The 24633-nt window shown below is 48.8% G+C and overlaps 1 protein-coding gene across 1 annotated transcript in view; it reads right to left on the bottom strand.

Annotated features, from left to right (window-relative positions):
• RPA1 (replication protein A1) overlaps positions 1–24633 on the bottom strand; it is a 167972-nt gene that overhangs the window by 115367 nt on the left and 27972 nt on the right. Inside the window, exon 3 of the mRNA XM_063956115.1 lies at positions 4792–4870. Coding sequence (XP_063812185.1) covers positions 4792–4870 — 79 coding nt within the window. The remainder of the gene's footprint in view (positions 1–4791; positions 4871–24633) is intronic.

Genomic DNA, 24633 nt, shown 5'->3' with positions numbered 1-24633 from the left:
ACCTTTTTCTGGACTGTGTCCAGGATCATCCCTAGGAACAGAAGACACGTCGTCGGAACCAGGTGCGATTTTGGAATATTGAGAATCCAATCGTGCTGCCGCAACACTACCTGAGATAGTGCTACACCGACCTCCAACTGTTCCCTGGATCTTACCCTTATCAGGGAATTGTCCAAGGAAGGGATAACTAAAATTCACTTCCTTCGAAGGATCATCATCATTTCGGCCATTACCTTGGTAAAGACCCGGGGTGCCGTGTACCATCCATACGGCAGCGTCTGAACTGATAGTGACAGTTCTGTACCATAAACCTGAGGTACCCTTGGTGAGAAGGGTAAATTTTGACATGAAGGTAAGCTTCCTTGATGTCCCGAGACATCATGTAGTCTCCTTCTTCCAGGTTTGCAATCACTGCTCTGAGTGACTCAATCTTGAATTTGAACCTCTGTACGTAAGTGTTCAAAGATTTTAGATTTAGAATCGGTCTCACCGAGCCGTCCGGCTTCGGTACCACAACAGTGTGGAATAATACCCCGTTCCCTGTTGCAGGAGGGGTATCTTGATTATCACCTGCTGGGAATACAGCTTGTGAATGGCTTCCAAAACTGTCTCCCTGTCAGAAGGAGACATCGGTAAAGCCGACTTTAGGAAACGGCGAGGGGGAGACGTCTCGAATTCTAATTTGTACCCCTGAGATATCACCTGAAGGATCCAGGGGTCTACTTGCGAGTGAGCCCACTGCGCGCTGAAATTCATTGAGACGGGCCCCCCACCGTGCCTGATTCTGCTTGTAAAGCCCCAGCGTATACTGAGGGCTTGGCAGAGGCGGGAGAGGGTTTCTGTTCCTGGGAACTGGCTGATTTCTGCAGCCTTTTTCCTCTCCCTCTGTCACGGGGCAGAAATGAGGAACCTTTTGCCCGCTTGTCCACGAAAAGACTGCGCCTGATAATACGGCGTCTTCTCATGTTGAGAGGCGACCTGGGGTACAAACGTGGAATTCCCAGCTGTTGCCGTGGCCACCAGGTCTGAAAGACCGACCCCAAATAACTCCTCCCTTAATAAAGCAATACTTCCAAATGCCGTTTGGAATACGCATCACCTGACCACTGACGTGTCCATAACCCTCTACTGGTAGAAATGGACAACGCACTTAGACTTGATGCCAGTCGGCAAATATTCCGCTGTGCATCACGCATATATAAAAATGCATCTTTTAAATGCTCTATAGGCAAAAATATACTGTCCCTATCTAGGGTATCAATATTTTCAGTCAGGGAATCCGACCACGCCAACCCAGCACTGCACATCCAGGCTGAGGCGATTGCTGGTCGCAGTATAACACCAGTATGTGTGTAAATACCTTTTAGGATACCCTCCTGCTTTCTATCAGCAGGATCCTTAAGGGCGGCCATCTCAGGCGAAGGTAGAGCCCTTACAAGCGTGTGAGCGCTTTATCCCCCCTAGGGGGTGTTTCCCAACGCACCCTAACCTCTGGCGGGAAAGGATATAATGCCAATAACATTTTAGAAATTATCCGTTGTTATCGGGGGAAACCCACGCATCAGGCGCTTTAGAGCCCCTGACGGCCTATGAGACGTCTGGACAGGCACAAGCTGAGTAGCCGGCTGTCTCATGTCAACCACTGTCTTTTATACAGAGCTGACACTGTCACGTAATTCCTTCCAACAGTTCATCCACTCAGGTGTCGACCCCCTAGGGGGTGACATCACTATTACAGGCAATCTGCTCCGTCTCCACATCATTTTTCTCCTCATACATGTCGACACAAAAGCACCGACATACAGCACACACACAGGGAATGCTCTGATAGAGGACAGGACCCCACTAGCCCTTTGGGGAGACAGAGGGAGAGTTTGCCAGCACACACCAGAGCGCTATATATATATATATACAGGGATAACCTTATATAAGTGTTTTTCCCCTTATAGCTGCTGTATAGTTAATACTGCGCCTAATTAGTGCCCCCCTCTCTTTTTTTAACCCTTTCTGTAGTGTAGTGACTGCAGGGGAGAGACAGGGAGCTTCCCTCCAACGGAGCTGTGAGGGAAAATGGCGCCAGTGTGCTGAGATAGGCTCCGCCCCTTTTTCGCAGACTTTTCTCCTGCTTTTTTATGGATTCTGGCAGGGGTTAAATGCATCCATATAGCCCAGGAGCTATATGTGATGCATTTTTTTGCCATCCAAGGTGTTTTTATTGCGTCTCAGGGCGCCCCCCCCCCAGCGGCCTGCACCCTCAGTGACCGAAATGTGAAGTGTGCTGAGAGCAATGGCGCACAGCTGCAGTGCTGTGCGCTACCTTGTTGAAGACAGGACGTCTTCTGCCGCCGATTTTCCGGACCTCTTCTGCCTTCTGGCTCTGTAAGGGGGCCGGCGGCGCGGCTCTGGGACCCATCCAAGCTGGGCCTGTGATCGTCCCTCTGGAGCTAATGTCCAGTAGCCTAAGAAGCCCAATCCACTCTGCACGCAGGTGAGTTCGCTTCTTCTCCCCTTAGTCCCTCAATGCAGTGAGCCTGTTGCCAGCAGGTCTCACTGAAAATAAAAAACCTAATCTAAAACTTTCACTAAGAAGCTCAGGAGAGCCCCTAGTGTGCACCCTTCTCGTTCGGGCACAGAGATCTAACTGAGGCTTGGAGGAGGGTCATAGGGGGAGGAGCCAGTGCACACCAGATAGTCCTAAAGCTTTCTTTAGATGTGCCCAGTCTCCTGCGGAGCCGCTATTCCCCATGGTCCTTACGGAGTCCCCAGCATCCACTTAGGACGTTAGAGAGAAAAAACTGCTAGCACTCGCATGCTGGAGGTGTAGTATGTTATGCCGGCGCTTGGGACCCCGGCGCAGGGATCCCGAGCGCCGGCATGCAGGCTGCGGGGTAGGCACAAAAGAACCCCTTGCAGGCACGGTGGTGCGCAACGCTATTTATTCTCCCTCCAGGGATGTCTGGAGAGGGAGAATAGTTGTCGGTATGCCGGCTGTCAGGATTCCAGCGTCGGTATGGTGAGCGTCAGGATCCTGACAGCCGGCATTTAAAATGCCTCCCCGCTCAGCAAGGGAAGGGCCACCCTGCATTACATGCGCATTTATAACTGTGAACACAACGCAGGCATTGGGAAATATCGGTAGCCCCCTGCATACTCAGTCAGGCTGCATATGCATGCGCCATCTTTCCCGTTGCAGTTTCCACGTTTGATGTCACTGGCCCCCAACCGAAAGCATCCTAGACCCGCCCACGTTTTCATCGCCACGCCCCCCCAAAGCCGCCTTGAGAACGCCTATGCCTGTCCCATCTCCCGGGCCGCGCACGCACAGTACGAGCCCTGCGCATGAGCACTGGCCCAGTAATTGGCAGAATGCTATCGCATCACAGTAGCTATCGATACTGAATAAGGCTCTACATGCACATTAACTATGGGTTCAGTATATGATCGAAATTCAAATTGTTGAAAATGAGAAGGGGGACAGAATGATGTAAAAACAAGCACGCCGACAAGGCAGTAATGTAATATAAAGCACAGTAGGTCAGTTATGATACCCTTGGCATTGCAGGTGCGAGAAAAAACGAACAGTGTCAATGGACAAATTCTGTCACTCCAAACGACATCTTGGGGGACAATTCAATTGATATCGCTACCCGATCTCTAGTCTAAAATAATGGGAGATCGCAGGGCCAAAATTCAATTGATGCCCATTATCACGCACATTAGTGTCGGGTGTAGCCGCATAAAGCAGCCAAACCCGACTAAACTAGTAGGTGCGATCGCGAAAAGTACCATTTGGGTGTCACTTTTGGCACATTTCAACTCGCAAACATGGGGGGCTGCAAGCTGAAATGTGTCTCCCAGCGTCTCAAAATTGCACCGTTGGGTGCCATTTAGTGGCAGCAGCGGGGAGAAACAATTGAATTCCCCCTATTGTCTTCTTCCTGCCAGATTGAATCGCCCCATATAATGCACGCTAACAATTAAGACATATCCACATAAGCCATATCTCTAACACTGCAAAAAAAGCAAAAGCTAAGCCACCTACTGTATATATGTCCATGTGAAAAAAAGTTTCACTTATAAACAGTTGGTTCTCCATCATACTGCGCTTGGAAAACAATCAGAAACCCTTGTGTGGCAGATACATTTCAATGTGTCAAGCCATAAACAGTACAAATTAAAAGCAGACTACAGAACACACAATAAATATGCGAAGTACAGATGTGTCCTCTTACATTCATGCTGCAATTACGCTAAACAGCCCTTGAAGTCGTGCCAGGCCATGGTGGGACTCTGTAGCACCAAGTGTCTTTTTTTTTGTGTTTTACCGGGAACATGTCTTAGACGCAAAGTAATGTAATAGGACGCACAAGCTGCATATCATGCTGATTAAAATTATATGTGGTATGCCTATATTCTGTGTGTAATTGCAGCTCTCTCTAACTTGTATGCAAATGCAGTCACACACAGAATACAGGCATGCAGCATATCATTTTAATCAGCAGAAGCAGCTCATGTCTCCTATTACATTACTTTGCTTCTAAGACATCTACTCGGAAAAAAAAAATAAAAAAAAAAAAATAAAAGACGCTTGGCGCTACCAAGTCACAAGGCACTCACGCGTTGTGTGTAACGCGACTTGTAGCGCACGGAGCAATGATGTAACGGTACACATCTGTATGAAATAAAAAAAAACTAACCCAACTAATTACAAACTAATTTCTAACATTGAACACGAAGAAGTAATTTGTGGTTACAAACATTTCTTGTATTAAATTATAATAAAATACCCACAAGAAAGTGTGTGTATCCCATCACTCATCAGCAACCGATATCGAGGAGGACCGTTAGCAGTATTGATTGGACGAATATTCTAAAAAGAAAATAAAGCAGTTCTAAATTAATGTAACTTTATAATTATCCTACATGCACAATACCAAATATTTATTCACCAGCTGTAAGAATATTGAAAATAGGATTTTTAATTACCTACCGGTAAATCCTTTTCTCGTAGTCTGTAGAGGATACTGAAGTTCCAATTTAGTACCATGGGGTATAGACAAGTCCACTAGGAGCCATGGGCACTTTAAGAATTTGATAGTGTGGGCTGGTTCCTCCCTCTATGCCCCTCCTACCAGACTCAGTCCAGGAAACTGTGCCCGAGGAGACGGACATACTTTGAGAGGATAAAGATAGTGGTGAGATTCCGAACCAGCACACAGAGGAAAGCTATGCTAACCCAACTTTAAAACAGGAACAGCAACAGCTGAACCAACAATACTTAACCAAGTAACAGTGCAGGAAGAACGAAGCACCGGGCTGGCGCCCAGTATCCTCTACGGACTACGAGAAAAGGATTTACCAGTATGTAATTAAAATCCTATTTTCTCTTACGTCCTAGAGGATGCTGGGGTTCCATTTAGTACCATGGGGATGTACCAAAGCTCCCAAACCGGGGAGAGTGCTGAGGTTCCTGCAGAACTGAATGACCAAACTGAAGTTCCTCAGAGGCCAAAGTATCGAACTTGTAGTACTTGGCAAACGTGTTCGAACAAGACCAAGTAGCTGGTCAGCAGAGCTGTAAAGTCGAGATACCCCGGGCAGCCACCCAGGAAGAACCCACCGACCTAGTAGAGCAGGCCTGTATACAGATTTTGGAACCGGCAATTCTGCCGTGGAATAAGCATGGTGGATAGTGAGCCTGATAAAGCGTGCAATCTTCTGCTTTGAAGTAGGATACCCAATTTTATTGGGATCATATAGAACGAACAGCAAATCGGATTTCCTGTGATGAGCTGTCCTCTTTACGTATACCTTCAAAGCCCTCACAACATCCAAAGACTTTGAAGTAGCAGAGGTGTCGGAGATAACCAGAACCACAATAGGGTAGTTAATGTGAAACGCAGACACCAATTTCGGAAGAAATTGCTGACGAGTTCTGAGTTCAGCTCTGTCTTCATGGAAAATTAAATAGGGGTTCTTGTGAGACAAAGCCCCCAGCTCCAACAAACGTCTTGCTGAAGCCAAGGCCAACAGTGTGACGGTCTTCCATGTAAGATATTTTACGTCCACCTCCTGTAATGGTTCAAACCAGTCCGATTGGAGGAACTGCAGCAACAAACTGATATCCCCAGGTGCCGTGAGAGACACAAAGGGAGGTTGGATGCGCAGAACCCCTTTCAAGAACGTCTGGACCTCAGGGAGAGAAGCCAATTGTTTCTGAAAGAAAATGGACAAAGCCGAAATCTGGACTTTTATGGAGTTCAGACGTAGGCCCACCTCCACACCTGAATGTAGAAAAAGCAGGAAACGTCCCAGGTGAAATTCCACCACAGAATAAGTTCTGCTCTCGCACCAAGAGACTTAATTCTTAAAAATACGATGGTAATGTTTAGACGTTACCCCATTCCTGGCTTGGATCATAGTCGGGTTAACTTCGTCAGGGATCCCTCTCCTCGCTAGAATCAGCCATTCAACTTTCAAGCCATCAAACGTAGCCGCTGTAAGTCCTGATGGACAAACAGGCCCTGTTGCAGCAGATCATCGCGTAGAGGTAGAGGCCACGGAACTTCTAAGAGCATCTCCAGAAGGTCCGCGTACCAGGCCCTTCTTGGCCAGTCCGGAGCAATGAGTATTGCTTGAACCTTTTCCCTTTTTAGTCTTTTGAGAAATCTTGGGATAAGAGGGAGTGGAGGAAACACGTACACCATCTGACAGACCCATGGAGTTGTCAGAGCGTCTACCGCCACTGCCTGTGAGTCTCTCGGTCTGGAACAATACCGCCTGAGCTTCATGTTGAGACAAGAGGCTATCATGTCGATTTGTGGATATCCCCACCGACGTGTCAAGTACCTGAACACTGCCCGGTGAAGGCCCCACTCCCCCGGGTGCAGGTCGTGTCTGCTGATGAAGTCTGCTTCCCAGTTGTCTACTCCCGGAATGAAAATCGCTGACAAAGCCACAGCGTTTTTTTCTGCCCAGAGGAGAATTCTTGACAGCTCTGACATTGCTACTCTGCTTTTCGTTCCGCCCTGTCTGTTTATGTACGTCACTGCCGTGACGTTGTCCTACTGGACTTGAATGGCCTGATTCTGAAGAAGAGGCCTGCAGAAGGGAGTTGTATATGGCCCTGAGTTCCAGAATGTTGATTGGAAGGATGACAGACTTTACCATCTTCCTTAAACTGCACCCCTTGGGAAACTGCTCCCCAACCTCGGAGGCTTGCGTTCGTGGTTAACAGGATCTAGTCCTTAATTCCGAACCTCGACAAGGTGAGAGGTCTGTAGTCACCACAAAAGGGGGATCTTGGCTTTTGGCGACAGGCGAGTCCTCTGGTGAATGTGAAGATGCAATCCAGACCATTTGGCCAACACATCGAGCTGGAAGGGTCTTGCGGGAAACCTTCCGTATTGAAGTGCCTCGTTAGAGGCCACCATTTTCCCCAGAAGGCGAATGCACAGATGCACCAACACCCAGTTTGGCTTCAGGACATCCCGAACCATCGACTGGATTACCAATGCCTTTTCCAACGGAAGGAACACTTTCTGCGACTCCGTGTCCAGTATCATTCCCAGGAATGGGAGAATCCGTGTTGGCTCTAGGCGAGATTTCGGAAGGTACAGAATCCACCCATGATCCTGGAGAAGTTTGAGAGGCCAATGCTGTCCAGCAACCTCTCCATGGACGGTGCCTTTATCAGAAGATCGTCCACATACAGAATTTGTTCACTCCTGCTTGCGGAGTATAAACATCTCTTTCATCACCTTGGTGAACACCCTCGGTGCCGTGGGGAGACCAAATGGCAGGGCCTGGAACTGGTAGCGACAGTCCTGCAGTGCAAAACCGTAGATAAGCATGATGAGGCGGCCAGATCGGAATGTGAAGATACGCATCCTTGATATCCAGAGACACTAGGAGTTCCCCTTCCTTCAGACCTGAGATCACCGCTCTCAGAGACTCCCATCTTGAACTTGAACACTCTTAAGAACGGGTTCAAGGACTTGAGGTTCAGCACTGGTCATACCGAACCGTCCGGTATCAGTACTACAAACAAGTTGGAACAGTACCCCTTGTTGTGTAGATGAGGTGGAACTGGAACAATGACTCGAGTCTGTACCAGTTTTTGGATTGCCTACTGCAAAGTTATACTTGCCTCTTGTGAAGCTGGTAAGCCTGATTTGAAGAATCTGTGAGGTGGGAGCTCTTGGAACTCCAGTCTGTAGCCCTGGGAAATAAGATCTATGACCCAGGGATCCCAGCACAAACTTGACCAGATGTGACTGCAGAATTTTAGTTGTGCTCCCACCTGAAAGTGCTCCAGACCTCGCGGTCCACCGTCATGCTGAAGGCTTTGAGGAAGCAGAGACGGAGCTCTGTTCCTGAGCACCTGCAGTTGCTGGTTTTCGTGGTTTACCTCTTGCGCCTCTGGAGGCCATAGAAGCACCTCTGGATTTTCCCTTAAACTTGGCTGTCCGAAAGGACTGTAAATTTGAACCTGAATAAGCTTTCCTGGCAGGGGAAGTTGTGGAAGGAAGATACTAAACTTACCCGCAGTAGCTTTGGAGATCCATTTGTCCAATTTGTCTCCAAACAAGGCCTCTCCTATGAATGGTAGATCTTCCACACCTTTCCTGGAGTCCGCATCAGCAGTCCACTGGCATAGCCATAAGCCATTGCCTGCTGACACAGCCATAGCAATGGTGCGTGCATTAAGCAAACCAATCTCCTTTACGGCTTCCACCATAAAGTTCGCAGAGTCCTGTATATGCTGCAGGCGTAAAACAACATCCCCCCTAGACAACAAGTCTAACCCCTCAATTAGTTTACCTGACCATTTAGCAATGGCTATTGTGATCCACGCACATGCAATAATGGGTTTCTGGGCCACGCCATCTGCTGTGTACAATGATGTAGTCTCAATTTCACTATCAGCCTAACCTTTCAGGGAGGCTGCACCGGCAATCCAATTTTTCTTGACAGCCTAGAGACTTATGCGTCCACTATCAGTGGATTTTCCCATTTTTTCCTATCCTAGGAAAAGTTGAGAGCAACCTTTTAGGGATTTGAAATTGATCAGGATTAAGCCACGGTTCTTCAAACAGGGTGTTCAATTCCTTTGACACAGGAAAAGTGACTGAGGACTTCTTTTTTACATTAAAATAGGATTCCTCACACTCCTCTGACACCTTATCAGGAATTTGCAGAACATCTCCAATAGCCTCTATAAGAGCCTCTATTCCCTGTGAGAGTAGCATCCCCCCCTCCTCCATATCGGACCCGTCAGTGTCAGACTACAGGATATGGGCCAGATATCGTTTTTGCAGACAAATGGGAGGTGATTGAGAAGCTGGTTTGGAGACGGAGTCTCTATTCATAAACTCATCTACAGTTTGTCTTAAGTATTGCGTCTCTTTCTCATTGCGGGATAGCTTTGTAGAAATATTTGAGATCATTCCCTTAATGGAATTAACCCATTACAGTTCAGCCCAGCTATTCTGGGAAGGTGCACTGCCCTGAGTACCCAGTAAAGAGCCCCCTGGTGAAGAGGAACGCTCTGCTGTACAAGAAACACACTCTTTGTCTGACATAAATACAAATGTGACAGCACACACAGGAAAAGGTAAAGCACAATTAACTGACAAAGAGCCCTTCAGGGAGAGACAGTAATTTGGAGCCAGCCACCACCATGCCTTTTTCGCTAATACCAAGCTTAGCCAGGTCGCAGACTAATGCTGCATTCAGATCGCAAATGCCGGATCCTACCCGGTAAGAGAAACGTGTACTTACCGGGTGGGATCCGGCATTTGCGCTCCGTTGCTGGCTTTCCGACCCGGCAATATACCGGGTCGGTTGCCATAGCAGCGGAGGGCGCAGCAGGGGCAGGGGTGGAGGCGGCGCCGGGAGATGAGCTCATCTCCTGCGCCGCCTCTGCCTATGCTGTGAATGGGAGCCGTGTCGCATCGGAACGGCTCCCATTCACACTGCGCCTGACCCGCTAATTCTGAAAAGGACCTTTCACATCGCACACTGACCCGTTTCGACACGGCAATATGCAGTGTCGATACCGGGTTTTTAGTGCGATGTGAAAGGGGTATAAGTAGTATACTAATAACCGCTCCCCCCCTGCAATGACCCCCTGGTAACGCTGAGGTAGTCTGGAGTCACACTGGAGGAGCTGTGCTTCCTCGTTAGTCAGCGTCTGTCAACTGCAGAGGAAAAATAGCGCTAGTGAGCTGCTGGATCCTCTCATAGTAAAGGACCCGTCCCTTCAATGGTGTGCGGTTTTCCCTCTATTATACTGGCTGAGGTAATCTGTTGCTTAAAATGCAGAGAACCGTTTTAAGGCAATTATTGCCAGTGTGGATACTGTGTACTGAGACGCAGCTGTGTCCTGTGTCTGGTGACGCATTCCGTCCCGATTAGAAGCCGTGCGTCTCCGTACCCTCATGCCGCCATAATGGCCAGCGACCCGCTGATCGTGACGCCAGCTTAGTACTCACCACTCTTCTTTCTTCTGGTTCTGTTAGGCGTGGCGGATGTACGCTCACCGTGGTGGGGCTTGCGAACAGTTCCCTCAGGAGCTCAGTGTCCGGTCAGCGGGGAACGGGACAATTAACCCTTTAAGAGGTTGGGCCGTTCCCCCCTCCCACCCCCCACTAAGTCCCAGGAAACAGACAGGCTTATAAAATGCAGAAAACTCTTCAGGAGCTTCCATAAGCGTGACAGGCTCCTCCGGGCACATTTTCCAAACAGAGAGTCTGGTAGGAGGGGCATACAGGGAGGAGCCAGCCCACACTATCAAATTCTTAAAGTGCCCATGGCTCCTAGTGGACCCGTCTATACACCATGGTACTAAATGGAACCCCAGTATCCTCTAGGACGTAAGAGAAAAACGAGATTTATGGTAAGAACATACCGTGTTAAATCTCTTTCTGCGAAGTACACTGGGCTCCACAAGGATTAACATCACGGTGTACAGTAGGATCTTGATCCGAGGCACCAACAGGCTCAAAGCTTTCACTGTTCCCAAGATGCACAGCGCCGCCTCCACTATAACCCCGCCTCCGCGCACAGGAGCTCAGTTTCGTTAACCAGCCCAATGCAGTAGCAGGTACTAGAGACGACAATCGCTCGTAGCCAATTAAACTACACACTCACCACAGGAGAGGGTGTCAGCGGCTATGTTACACCAACCCAAAGAAGCTATGTGCGTCAGGGTGGGCACCTTGTGGAGCCCAGTGTAACTCGCAGAAAGATTTAACAATGGTAAGTTCTTACCATAAATCTCATTTTCTGCTGCGGGGTACACTGGGCTCCACAAGGATTAACATCGGGGATGTCCTAAAGCAGTTTCTTATGGGAGGGGACGCATTGTAGCAGGCACAAGAACCCGGCGTCCAAAGGAAGCATCCTGGGAGGCGGAAGTATCGAAGCAATAGAACCTTACGAACGTGTTCCCCGAGGACCACGTAGCCGCCTTACACAACTGTTCAAGGGTCGCACCACGGTGGGCCGCCCAAGAAGGTCCAACCGACTGAGTAGAATGGGCTTTAATGGTAGCAGGAACTGGACGACCAGCCTGTACATAAGCATGTGCAATCACCATTCTAATCCATAAGGCCAGAGTCTGCTTGGAAGCAGGCCAGCCACGTTTCTGAAAACCAAACAGTACAAATAGAGAATCAGATTTCCTAATGGAGGATGTTCTCTTCACATAGATACGGAGAGCCCGTACCACATCCAAAGATCGTTATTTGGGAGACAACTCAGGAGAAATAAAGGCCAGAACCATAATCTCCTGGTTAAGGTGGAAGGAAGACACCCCTTGGGTAAATAACCCGGTCGCGTTCTAAGAATCGCCCGGTCACGGTGAAAAATCAAATGGGGGGGGGGGGGGGGGGACACGACTTACAGGATAAGGCACCCAAGTCCGAGACCTTTCTAGCTGAAGAGAGACAGCAAAAACAAAACCTTGAGGGAGAGACACTTAAGGTCCGCAGACTCAAGAGGTTTAAACGGAGACTCTTGCAAGACCTCCAGAACCACCGACAGATCCCATGGGGCCACAGGCGGTACATAAGGAGGCTGAATTCACAACACGCCCTGAGTGAATGTATGAACATCAGGTAGGGCAGCAATCTTTCTCTGAAACCAAACCGACAAGGCAGAAATGTGAACCTTTGTTTATTAATGCGCGGCAGGAGGTTGCGGGAGTGTTGGAATAGGTTATTGTCCGTTATACTCCTGAATCCTAGTTGCCCTACCCTGCTCCCGCAGGTTCGTCGGGTCGGAGGACTGCCTGTCTGCCCACCTCGATGTTTTGGGTGGGCCCTAGAGGTTATGTTATCTCCTGATGCCTCTGGGGGAATTGGGGGGGGGGGGGGGGGTTGCGCTTGCGGTTCGCTATGTTTAGCTCTTTAAATAAGAATTTACTTACCGATAATTCTATTTCTCGGAGTCCGTAGTGGATGCTGGGGTTCCTGAAAGGACCATGGGGAATAGCGGCTCCGCAGGAGACAGGGCACAAAAAAGTAAAGCTTTTACCAGATCAGGTGGTGTGCACTGGCTCCTCCCCCTATGACCCTCCTCCAGACTCCAGTTAGGTACTGTGCCCGGACGAGCGTACACAATAAGGGAGGCAATTTGAATCCCGGGTAAGACTCATACCAGCCACACCAATCACACCGTACAACTTGTGATCTAAACCCAGTTAACAGTATGATAACAGAAAGAGCCTCTTAAAGATGGCTCCTTAACAATATAACCCGAATTTGTTAACAATAACTATGTACAGTATTGCAGATAATCCGCACTTGGGATGGGCGCCCAGCATCCACTACGGACTCCGAGAAATAGAATTATCGGTAAGTAAATTCTTATTTTCTCTATCGTCCTAAGTGGATGCTGGGGTTCCTGAAAGGACCATGGGGATTATACCAAAGCTCCCAAACGGGCGGGAGAGTGCGGATGACTCTGCAGCACCGAATGAGAGAATTCCAAGTCCTCTTTTGCCAGGGTATCAAATTTGTAGAATTTTACAAACGTGTTTTCCCCCGACCACGTAGCTGCTCGGCAGAATTGTAATGCCGAGACCCCTCGGGCAGCCGCCCAAGATGAGCCCACCTTCCTTGTGGAATGGGCCTTAACAGATTTAGGCTGTGGCAGGCCTGCCACAGAATGAGCAAGTTGAATTGTGTTACAAATCCAACGAGCAATCGTCTGCTTAGAAGCAGGGGCACCCAACTTGTTGGGTGCATATAGTATCAACAGCGAGTCAGATTTTCTGACTTCAGCCGTCCTTGAAATGTATATTTTTAAGGCTCTGACAACGTCCAACAACTTGGAGTCCTCCAAGTCGCCAGTGGCCGCAGGCACCACAATAGGTTGGTTCAGGTGAAACGCTGATACCACCTTAGGGAGAAAATGCGGACGAGTCCTCAGTTCTGCCCTATCCGAATGGAAGATTAGATAAGGGCTTTTATAAGATAAAGCCGCCAATTCCGATACTCTCCTGGCGGAAGCCAGGGCCAGTAACATAGTCACTTTCCATGTGAGATATTTAAAATCCACCTTTTTCAATGGTTCAAACCAATGGGATTTGAGGAAATCTAAAACTACATTTAGATCCCACGGTGCCACCGGAGGCACCACAGGAGGCTGTATATGCAGTACTCCTTTAACAAAAGTCTGTACCTCAGGAACTGAGGCCAATTCTTTTTGGAAGAATATTGACAGGGCCGAAATTTGAACCTTAATAGATCTCAATTTGAGACCCATAGACAATCCTGATTGTAGGAAATGTAGGAAACGACCCAGTTGAAATTCCTCCGTCGGAACACTCCGATCCTCGCACCACGCGACATATTTTCGCCAAATGCGGTGATAATGTTTCGCGGTGACTTCCTTCCTTGCCTTAATCAAGGTAGGAATGACTTCTTCTGGAATGCCTTTCCCTTTTAGGATCTGGCGTTCAACCGCCATGCCGTCAAACGCAGCCGCGGTAAGTCTTGAAAGAGACAGGGACCCTGTTGTAGCAGGTCCCTTCTCAGAAGTAGAGGGCACGGGTCGTCCGTGACCAACTCTTGAAGTTCCGGGTACCAAGTCCTTCTTGGCCAATCCGGAGCCACTAGTATTGTTCTTACTCCTCCTCACCGTATAATCTTCAATACCTTTGGTATGAGAGGCAGAGGAGGAAACACATATACTGATTTGTACACCCAAGGTGTTACCAGTGCGTCCACAGCTATTGCCTGTGGATCTCTTGACCTGGCGCAATACTTGTCCAGTTTCTTGTTGAGGCGAGACGCCATCATGTCTACCATTGGTCTTTCCCAACAGTTTATTAGCATGTGGAAGACTTCTGGATGAAGACCCCCCTCTCCCGGGTGAATATCGTGTCTGCTGAGGAAGTCTGCTTCCCAGTTGTCCACGCCCGGGAAGAACACTGCTGACAGTGCTATTACGTGATTCTCCGCCCAGCGAAGAATGTTGGCAGCTTCTGCCATTGCACTCCTGCTTCTTGTGCCGCCCTGTCTGTTTACATGGGCGACCGCCGTGATGTTGTCCGACTGAATCAACACCGGTTTTCCTTGCAGGAGTGGTTCCGCCTGGCTTAGAGCATTTTAGATTGCTCTTAGTACCAGAATGTTTATGTGAAGAGACTTTTCCAGGTTCGTCCATACCCCCTGGAAGTTTCTTCCTTGTGTGACTGCTCCCCAACCTCTCAGGCTGGCGTCCGTGGTCACCAGGATCAAATCCTGTATGCCGAATCTGCGGCCCTCCAATATATGAGCCTTTTGCAACCACCACAGAAGATATACCCTTGTCCTTGGCGACAGGGTTATTCGCAGGTGCATCTGAGGATGCGACCCTGACCATTTGTCCAACAGATCCCTTTGGAAAATTCTTGCATGGAATCTGCCGAATGGAATTGCTTCGTAAAAAGCCACCATTTTTCCCAGGACTCTTGTGCATTGATGTACAGACACCTTTCCTGGTTTTAGGAGGTTCCTGACAGGTCGGATAACTCCTTGGCTTTTTCCTCGGGAAGAAAAACCTTTTTCTGAACCGTGTCCAGAATCATCCCTAGGAACAGCAGACGTATCGTCGGAAAACAGCTGCGATTCTTGGAATATTTAGAATCCAGTCGTGCCGTCGAAGAACTACTTTAGATAGTGCTCTTCCGACCTCCAACTGTTCTCTGGAACTTGCCCTTTTTAGGTCGTGCAAGTAAGGGATAATTTAGATGCCTTTTTTCTTTGAAGAAACATCTTTTCGGCCATTACCTTGGTAAAAAGGCCCGGGGTGCCGTGGATAATTCAAACGGCATCGTCTGAAACTGATATTGACAGTTCTGTACCACGAACCAGAGGTACCCTTGATGAGAAGGACAAAATTTGGACATGGAGGTAATCCTTGATGTCCAGGGACACCATATAGTCCCCTTTTTTCCGGTTCGCTATCACTGCTCTGAGTGACTTTATCTCGATTTGAACCTTTTATGTAAGTGTTCAAAACATTTTAGATTTAGACTATGTGTCACCAAGCCGTCTGGCTTCAGTACCACAATATAGTGTGGAAAAATAATACCCTTTTCCTTGTCGTAGGAGGGGTACTTTGATTATCACCTGCTGGATATACAGCTTGTGAATTGTTTCCAATGCTGCCTCCCTGTCGGAGGGAGCCGTTGGTAAAGCAGACTTCAGGAACCTGCGAGGAGAAGATGTCTCGACTCTCCAATCTTTACCCCTGGGATAATACTCGTACGATCTAGGGGTCAACTTGCGAGTGATCCCACTGCGCCCTGAGACTCTTGAGACTACCCCCCCACCTTGAGTCCGCTTGCACGGCCCCCGCGTCATGCTGAGGACTTGGCAGACGCGGTGGAGGGCTTCTTTTCCTGGGAAAGGGCTGCCTGCTGCAGTCTACTTCCCTTACCTCTATGTCTGGGCAGATATGACTGGCCTTTTGCCTGCATGCCCTCATGGGAAAGGAAAGATTGAGGCTGAAAAGACGGTGTCTTTTTTAGCTGAGATGTAACTTGGGGTAAAAAAGGTTGGATTTCCCAGCTGTTGCTGTGGTCCCCAGGTCCGATGGACCGACCCCCAAATAACTCCTTCCCTTTATACAGCAATACTTCCATCTGCCGTATGGGATCTGTATCACCTGACCACTGTCGTGTCCCTGACATCTTCTGGGAGATATGGACAACGCACTTATCTTGATGCCAGAGAGCAAATATCCCTCTGTGCATCTCACATACATATATATAGAATGCATCCTATTAAATGCTCTACATGAATAAAATATTTTCAGTCAGGGAATCCGACCAAGCCAACCCAGCACTGCATCTCCAGGCTGATGGCGATCGCTGGTCGCAGTATAACCACCGTATGTGTGTATATACTTTTTAGGATATTTTTCCAGCTTCCTATCAGCTGGCTCCTTGAGGGCGGCCGTATCTGGAGACGGTAACGCCACTTGATAAGCGTGTGAGCGCCTTATCACCCTAAGGGGTGTTTCCCAACGTACCCTAATTTCTGGCGGGAAAGGGTATAACGCCAATATTTGCTATCGGGGTAACCCTACGCATCATCACACACTTCATTTTATTTTATCTGATTCAGGAAAAACTACAGGTAGTTTTTTCACTCCCACATAATACCCTTTCTTGTGGTACTTGTAGTATCAGAAACACGTAACACCTCCTTCATTGCCCTTAACGTGTGGCCCTAATGAGAAATACGTTTGTTTATTCACCGTCGACACTGTATTCAGTGTCCGTGTCTGTGTCTGTGTCGACCGACTGAGGTAAATGGGCGTTTTTAAAACCCCTGACGGTGTTTCTGAGACGCCTGGACCGGTCCTAATAGATTGTCGGCCGTCTCATGTCGTCAACCGACCTTGCAGCGTGTTGACATTCTCACGTAATTCTCTAAATAAGCCATCCATTCCGGTGTCGACTCCCTAGAGAGTGACATCACCATTACAGGCAATTTCTCCGCCTCCTCACCAACATCGTCCTCATACATGTCGACACACGCGTACCGACACACAGCACACACACCGGGAATGCTCTGACAGAGGACAGGACCCACTAGCCCTTTGGGGAGACAGAGGGAGAGTCTGCCAGCACACACCAAAAACGCTATAATTATATAGGGACAACCTTATATAAGTGTTTCTCCCTTATAGCATCTTTTATATATATACAATATCGCCAAAATCAGTGCCCCCCCTCTCTGTTTTAACCCTGTTTCTGTAGTGCAGTGCAGGGGAGAGCCTGGGAGCCTTCTCTCCAGCTTTTCTGTGAGAGAAAATGGCGCTGTGTGCTGAGGAGATAGGCCCCGCCCCTTTTTCGGCGGGCTCGTCTCCCGCTATTTTTGAAGTTAGGCAGGGGTTAAATATCTCCATATAGCCTCTGTGGGCTATATGTGAGGTATTTTTTGCCTCTAATAAGGTTTTTATTTGCCTCTCAGAGCGCCCCCCCCAGCGCTCTGCACCCTCAGTGACTGTTGTGTGAAGTGTGCTGAGAGGAAAATGGCGCACAGCTGCAGTGCTGTGCGCTACCTTTATGAAGACTCAGGAGTCTTCAGCCGCCGATTTTGGACCTCTTCTCTCTTCAGCGTCTGCAAGGGGGCCGGCGGCGCGGCTCCGGTGACCATCCAGGCTGTACCTGTGATCGTCCCTCTGGAGCTAGTGTCCAGTAGCCAAGCAGCAAATCCACTCTGCACGCAGGTGAGTTCACTACTTCTCCCCTAAGTCCCTCGTTGCAGTGATCCTGTTGCCAGCAGGACTCACTGTAAAGTAAAAAACCTAAGCTAAACTTTCTCTAAGCAGCTCTTTAGGAGAGCCACCTAGATTGCACCCTTCTCGTTCGGGCACAAAATCTAACTGGAGTCTGGAGGAGGGTCATAGGGGGAGGAGCCAGTGCACACCACCTGATCTGGTAAAAGCTTTACTTTTTTGTGCCCTGTCTCCTGCGGAGCCGCTATTCCCCATGGTCCTTTCAGGAACCCCAGCATCCACTTAGGACGATAGAGAAATATAGGTTTATGCTTGTTTTGTGTCGGGTATGCACGGACCCAGGGGGGGATGTCTACGATTTCCCCTCCTATACTGTTTGGGGAGGGGTGTTGGTTGGTGGCTGGAGGCTATCTCTGTTCTCCCAAGAGTCATTATATTCTTGGCCCCGATCAGGGTACACTTGCACCACTTAATGGTGCAACGAAGGTTGTATATTTGAATTTGGGTATTTGTGTTTAGTTTTGGGATCCAAGTATGCTGCAAGTTGGGGGTGGTATACAGGGTGGGGGGTGGAGAAGGGTTCTGGGTTATGGTTTTATTGTGTGTGGGGATGTATGGTGCGAGTGGATACGGTTCATTGTTGTACTATTTGAGCATTGGTTTCTGATAACTGAACATAAGCATGGTGGACTTGGCTGGCCGCGGGGTGCTACATTTATTTTATCTTTGATGCGTTATGGCTGGGATTAAACTGTTATCGTGGAATGTGAGGGGTCTTAGTGACAAAGTTAAGAGGTCTCTGGTACTTCGACAGATTAAAACTTGTGCCGCTGATGTGGTCTGCCTTATGGAAACACACTTGGTGGGGAATAAGATTCTTTCGCTAAAAAGGCCATGGGTGGGATGGGCATACCATTCTACGTATACTTCTGCCTCTCGTGGAGTTTCAGTCCTTATTAAGCGGACCGTCCCCTTCGTGCTGGAATCTGTGCAGACAGACCCGTGGGGGGGGGGGGGTATGTGTTTCTGAAATGTAGATTATTTTACGTCCCAGTCCTCCTTTTGGCGGTTTATGTGCCCCCTCCCTATTCCCCTGATGTTCTTAAGAGGGCTGCCGGGTTCATGGCCTCTTCCCCCGGGATATCGGTTATTTGCCTCGGGGATTTTAATAATGTGCTCGACGCGGCAATGGACAGGCTGTCTAGGTCCCCATCGACTACATGCCCTGGGAATACCTCTTTTGCGAATGTGGTGTCGGGGCTGGGCCTGGTCGATCCTTGGAGATTGAGACACCCGTCTCTTAGACAATACTCCTGTTTCTCTCACTCCCACTCTTCGTTCTCCGGGATTGACCTGGCCCTCCTCTCGAACGACATGGTCCCCCGGGTGAGCGATATTAGATATGAAACTAGGGGAATATCAGATCACTCCCCTTTGATCCTCACTTTAGATTTTAACTGCTCTAGGGGCCAGGCTGTATGGAAATTTAATCCATTCTGGCTCGTCCATATGGGGGACGGCTCTGAATTGGTGACCGCATGGCGGGAATTCTTTGAGTTAAATAGTGCCGGAACTGCTATCTCTATTTTATGGGACACGTTTAAGGCCTTTTTGCGAGGGAGCTTGATTAAACGGGTAGCTAACCTGAAGTCTTTTTATAAGCAGCGGGAGGTGGTATTGGAGGCCCGGAGCGTCGCCGCAGAGCTGCAATACCTGCAGGATTCATTAAATAGTTCTAAGTTAGCCTGGTTATCGGCTCAGAAAGAATGGAAGGATTATCTAAAGGAGAAGACTCAGCATAGACTCCTTTTCTCCTCCCACACATTTTATGCTACGGGTGATAAACCGGGGGCGTATTTGGCCTCCCTGGCCCGGGGTGATACACCTAATAATGTAGTGGTTGAGATTTTAATTTCTGATGGCATTTCCCTAACTCAAACCCCACAAATAGCGGCTGAATTTGCGTCCTATTATAGTCGTTTGTATGAATCTAAACTGGAGGGCACACAATTACATCTCACTGATTACTTGGACGCTGTTTCCCTCCCCACACTATCCAGCGAGGCATGTGATCTGCTGGAAGCGCCTATTACACCTGATGAGATTATGGCTGCTATTAAGGCCTCCCCTAGTGGTAAAGCATCCGGCATGGATGGCATACCTTCAGAGGTCTATGGGCAGCATCTGGATTTTTTTGTCCCTCGCCTTCTAGAGTTATACAGCCAAATTTTTACACAGGAATCTCTCCCTCCATCTATGGCGGAAGCATTGATAGTGGTTCTCCCTAAGACAGATAAGGATATTAGGAGAGTTGAGTCCTATCGCCCTATATCCCTCCTACCCACTGATATTAAGATATTAGCTAAGGTTCTAGCTGGTAGATTAAATACAGTCATATCTCACATTATACATCCGGACCAGACGGGATTTATGCCCAATAAGTCGACATCTATTAATCTGCGTCGATTGTTTACTCATCTACAACTCCCCTGTAGAGACCCCACCTCCTCCATAGTCATTTCTTTAGACGCCGCTAAGGCTTTTGATTCCGTAGAATGGGCTTATTTGTGGGAAGTTATGCGTAGATTCGGTATAGGCCCAAACTTCATTAAATACGTTCAATTGATGTATTCCTCCCCTTCGGCGAGGGTGACGGTCAATGGCTTCGTATCTCATTCCTTTCCTTTAGCTAGGGGTACACGACAGGGCTGCCCAATGTCCCCTGCTCTATTTGCTATGGCCATTGAGCCCCTTGCGTGCCTCTTGAGGACGGACGCGGGGATCACTGGCTTCAGGGTAGGTGCCCGCGAGGACAGGGTGGCATTGTATGCCAATGACGTTTTGCTATTTGTGGACCGCTATGCTGAGTCTATGCCAAGGATCTTGGAGATTATTGTTGAGTTCGGGCGATACTCTGGGCTCCTGATTAATTGGGAGAAATCCTTTATTATCCCACTCCGGGGGGAGGTTCCTGCTTCCCCACTGGTGGCCCTCCCGTTGCGATGGGTGGACTCATTCAAATACTTGGGCATCTGGGTGTCTAACGATCCTCAAAAATTCTCCTCCCTAAATATCACTCCACAAATAACGTATCTCCGTAGTCGGGTGAGGGTATGGGGGAAATTACCCTTGACAGTCACAGGGAGGGTAAATATGGTAAAAATGGTCTTTCAACCCAAACTCCTATATGTTCTCCAACAATCTCCCGTATATATCCCGCTGAAGATTTTTAAACAAATAAATGGGTTGCATTCCTCCCTGGTGTGGGCTAGCAAGAGGGCACGTTTGCGACTGGATGCTTTGACCAGGTCGCGGGACATGGGGGGTTTAGCTCTCCCCAACTTCCGCTTTTATTACTATGCGACGCAGCTGGCGCATGTTTGGGAGTGGGTTACAGACCTCGATGCCTTGGCTTTGCACTCGCTGATGTTGCACCATGAATACCCTGGGGGCTCTCCCTTGCAGTTGCTCTTATGTGGTAGCGTCAAGATGTCCACGCTGCCACTGATTAAACAATCTATCCTAATATGGAAATTGGTGCATTCTGTGATGCGAGGCCATGGTATTGATCCTGATACCCCATTGGATAATGCGTACGGGTTACCGGAACTAAATCAACTTCAGATCAGGGAAGTGTGGGGTAGGTGGGGAGTGCACTCCTTAAAACATATATATATAATGACGGGACCCTTAACTCATTTCAACAACTTCAACGGGCACATAATGTCCCCTCGGGGTTCTTTTACCGATTCCTTCAACTAAGACACGCTTTGGCTACCCAATTCCCGGATGCTCCTCCGATCCTTGTTGACTCCCCTGTCAAATTAATGTTGCAGACACTAGACTCAGGTCACTTGGTCTCTAAGATATATGGTCGTGTTCTGCAGCTACATCATGCGGATCCTCTGACTGCTCTCCGGGAACGGTGGGAATCGGATGTGGGCATGTTGTCGGATGATGCATGAAGTACCGCTATGGGTGCCCATCGGATTTCCACTTCCTCTGTCAGATATCAGCAAATACAGCTATATATCTTGCATAGAGTATATATGACCCCGGTCAGGTTAGCACACATTGGGGGGACTCACAGCTCCCAATGCCCTAAGTGTGGAATCATGGCGGCTGATTTCTGGCATCTACTTTGGATGTGTCCTGTCGTGTCCCGATTCTGGATGGCTGTCATACGTACCATATGTGATACAGGGGTCCCCTCCTCCATATGCACTTCTGCCCTATGTACCCTGTTGATAGTAGATGAAGAAGTTTTAGACCCACCTAGCAGACGATACGTTGTCAACCTATGTGCTTTAGCCAGAGTTTGTATAGCCCGGCTGTGGCTGGCGGGTGAGGCCCCGACAGTTAAGGCCTGGATAGCCTTGGTCAACGAAACTGTCGCACACGAAAAATTTGTGTTCCTGGCAAGGAAGGTGGAGAGGAAATGGGGTGCAATATGGGGCAGGTGGATAGAATCTAAATACTTCAAAGATGCATAAATCCAGCCTTGCGTCTTTCTCCTTACTATGTCCAGGTATATTCTGGGGGTAGTTGCCCCGCGGCCGGCCTTGCTGAGGTTTATTGAGATCTACTATGCTTGTTCTAATACGCTGACATCTATGTTGGAAATGTTATGCTTAGATGTGATAATCGCAAAATATAATTCATCTAAGAACACATGTTTTGGGTGTTAATATACACAAATGATGCACCATGCGCCCTATGCCTGGGCGATCAATTTATGCAATTGGATGTACGAGTAATGTTACGTTTGTCTGTTCTTGTGCGAAATGTTCATGAAAATCTGTAAACTCAAATAAAAAGTATTGAATTTAAAAAAAAAAGAAATGTGAACCTTGAGTGAGGCCAGACGAAGGCCTAAGTCCAGGCCCTGTTGTAGAAATGGCCGTGCTAAACTTGAAAACGTCATGATTGTGAGACGCACAGCAAGTAAAGTAAGCATTCCAGACCCTATGGTAAATCCGAGCATAAGCCGGCTTACGGGCCTTCAACACAGTTTGAACGACCGCCTCAGAAAAAGCCTTGGCCCTCAGGACTGAAGCTTCAAGAGCCTTACCGTCAAAGTAAGATGGGCCAAGTCCTGGTAAACACAAGGGCCCTGAACGAGGAGATCTGGTCGTTGTGGAAGTAGAAGGGGACGATCCAACAAGAGGCCCTGTAGACCGGAGAACCAGTGCCGCCTGGGCCACGCTGGAGCGACCAGAAGTAGTTTTCTTCCTTCTTGCTTGAACTTGCGTATTACTCTGGCAGGAGTGACACCGGAGGGAACACATACGGCAGCCGAAAGTTCCATGGGATTGCCAGAGCTTCCATGAACGCTGCTTGAGGATCCCTTGTCCTTGCTCCGAAGACCGGAACCTTGTGATTGCGTCGAGACGCCATCAGGTCCACATCTGGAAGGCCCCACTTGTCCACGAGAAGTTGAAACACCTATAGGAGGCGGCTCCATTCTCCAGCGTGTACGTCCTGACGACTGAGAAAGTACGCTTCCCAGTTTAGGACCCCCGGAATGAACACTGCGGATATGGCCGGCAGATGGCATTCTGCCCACTGAAGAATCCGTGATACTTCCCTCATTGCCATGCGGCTCCGAGTGCCGCCTTGATGATTGATGTACGCCACCGTGGTGGCGTTGTCCGATTGTACTTGAACAGGTCTGTTCTGTATCAAATGCTGTGCCAGGTTCAACACACTGAACACTGCCCGCAGTTCCAGAATATTTTTTCGGGAGTAGAGACTCCTCCTCGGTCCACCGACCCTGAAGAGAGAGTGGTTCCAACACCGCGCCCCAACCTCTCAGACTGGCATCAGTCGTCATCAGGACCCAGTTGGATATCCAGAAGGGACGGCCCCTGCTCAATCGTTGGTCCTGGAGCCACCAGCTCAGTTACAGGCGTACCTCCGGAGACAAGGAGATCATGCGAGATCTGATCCGGTGAGGCAGGATGTCCCACTTGGTCAGAATTAACTTCTGCAGAGGGCGAGTGGAACTGAGCATACTCCACCATGTCGAAAGCCGATATCATGAGACCTAGCACTTGCATTGACGAATGTATCGAAACTTGCGGACGAGATAGGAAGCATAGAATCCTGTCCTGAAGCTTCAGGACTTTCTCCTGAGACAAGAACAACCGTTGGTTTTGAGTGTCCAATAATGCTCCCAGGTGTCCCATGCTCCGAGCAGGAACCAGGGATGATTTCTTCCACTGATTAGCCACCGTGGGCCTTCATGAACTGGGCCGTCAGATCTAGATGACACAGGAGAAGTTCTGGGGAATTTGCCAGGATCAACAAATCGTCCAAGTACGGTAGGATCCTAACCCCTTGACGGCGGAGTGTAGCCGTCATGACCGCCATTACTTTGGTGAAAACTCAGGGAGTCGTTGTGAAACCGAATGGTAACACCCAAAATTGGTAATGAAGGTTGCCCACCACAAACCTCAGGTACTGCTGATGAGACACTGCACTAGGAATATGCAGGTAGGCATCCCGTATGTCCAGGGAGACCATATAGTCCCCAGGCTCAAAGGCCAGAACAACAGAGCGCAGGGTTTCCATACGAAACTAGGAGACCAGCACATACTTGTTCAAGGACTTCAGACCGAGAATGGGCCGCGAGGACCGTTCGGTTTCGGGACTAGAAACAGCGGTGAATAGTACCCCTTGCCTCTCTGACCCAGAGGCACCTGTACTGCCACTCCTGTGGTCAGTAGGGAACGTACCACCGAATGCAGAGTGTTTGCCTTTGCCGGGTCCAGAGGAACATCTGTCAGGCAGAATTGATGTGGGGGACGAGTCTTGAAGGGTACGGCGTAACCTTGAGTGACGACTTCCCTTACCCAGGCATCAGAAGTGGTCTTCAACCTTTCCTGGGTA

This window comes from Pseudophryne corroboree, chromosome 2 (assembly GCF_028390025.1).
Source record: "Pseudophryne corroboree isolate aPseCor3 chromosome 2, aPseCor3.hap2, whole genome shotgun sequence".
Lineage (NCBI taxonomy): Eukaryota > Metazoa > Chordata > Amphibia > Anura > Myobatrachidae > Pseudophryne > Pseudophryne corroboree.
The sequence above is the reverse complement of the archived record's forward strand: the minus strand, read 5'-3'. Positions and strand labels throughout refer to the sequence as shown.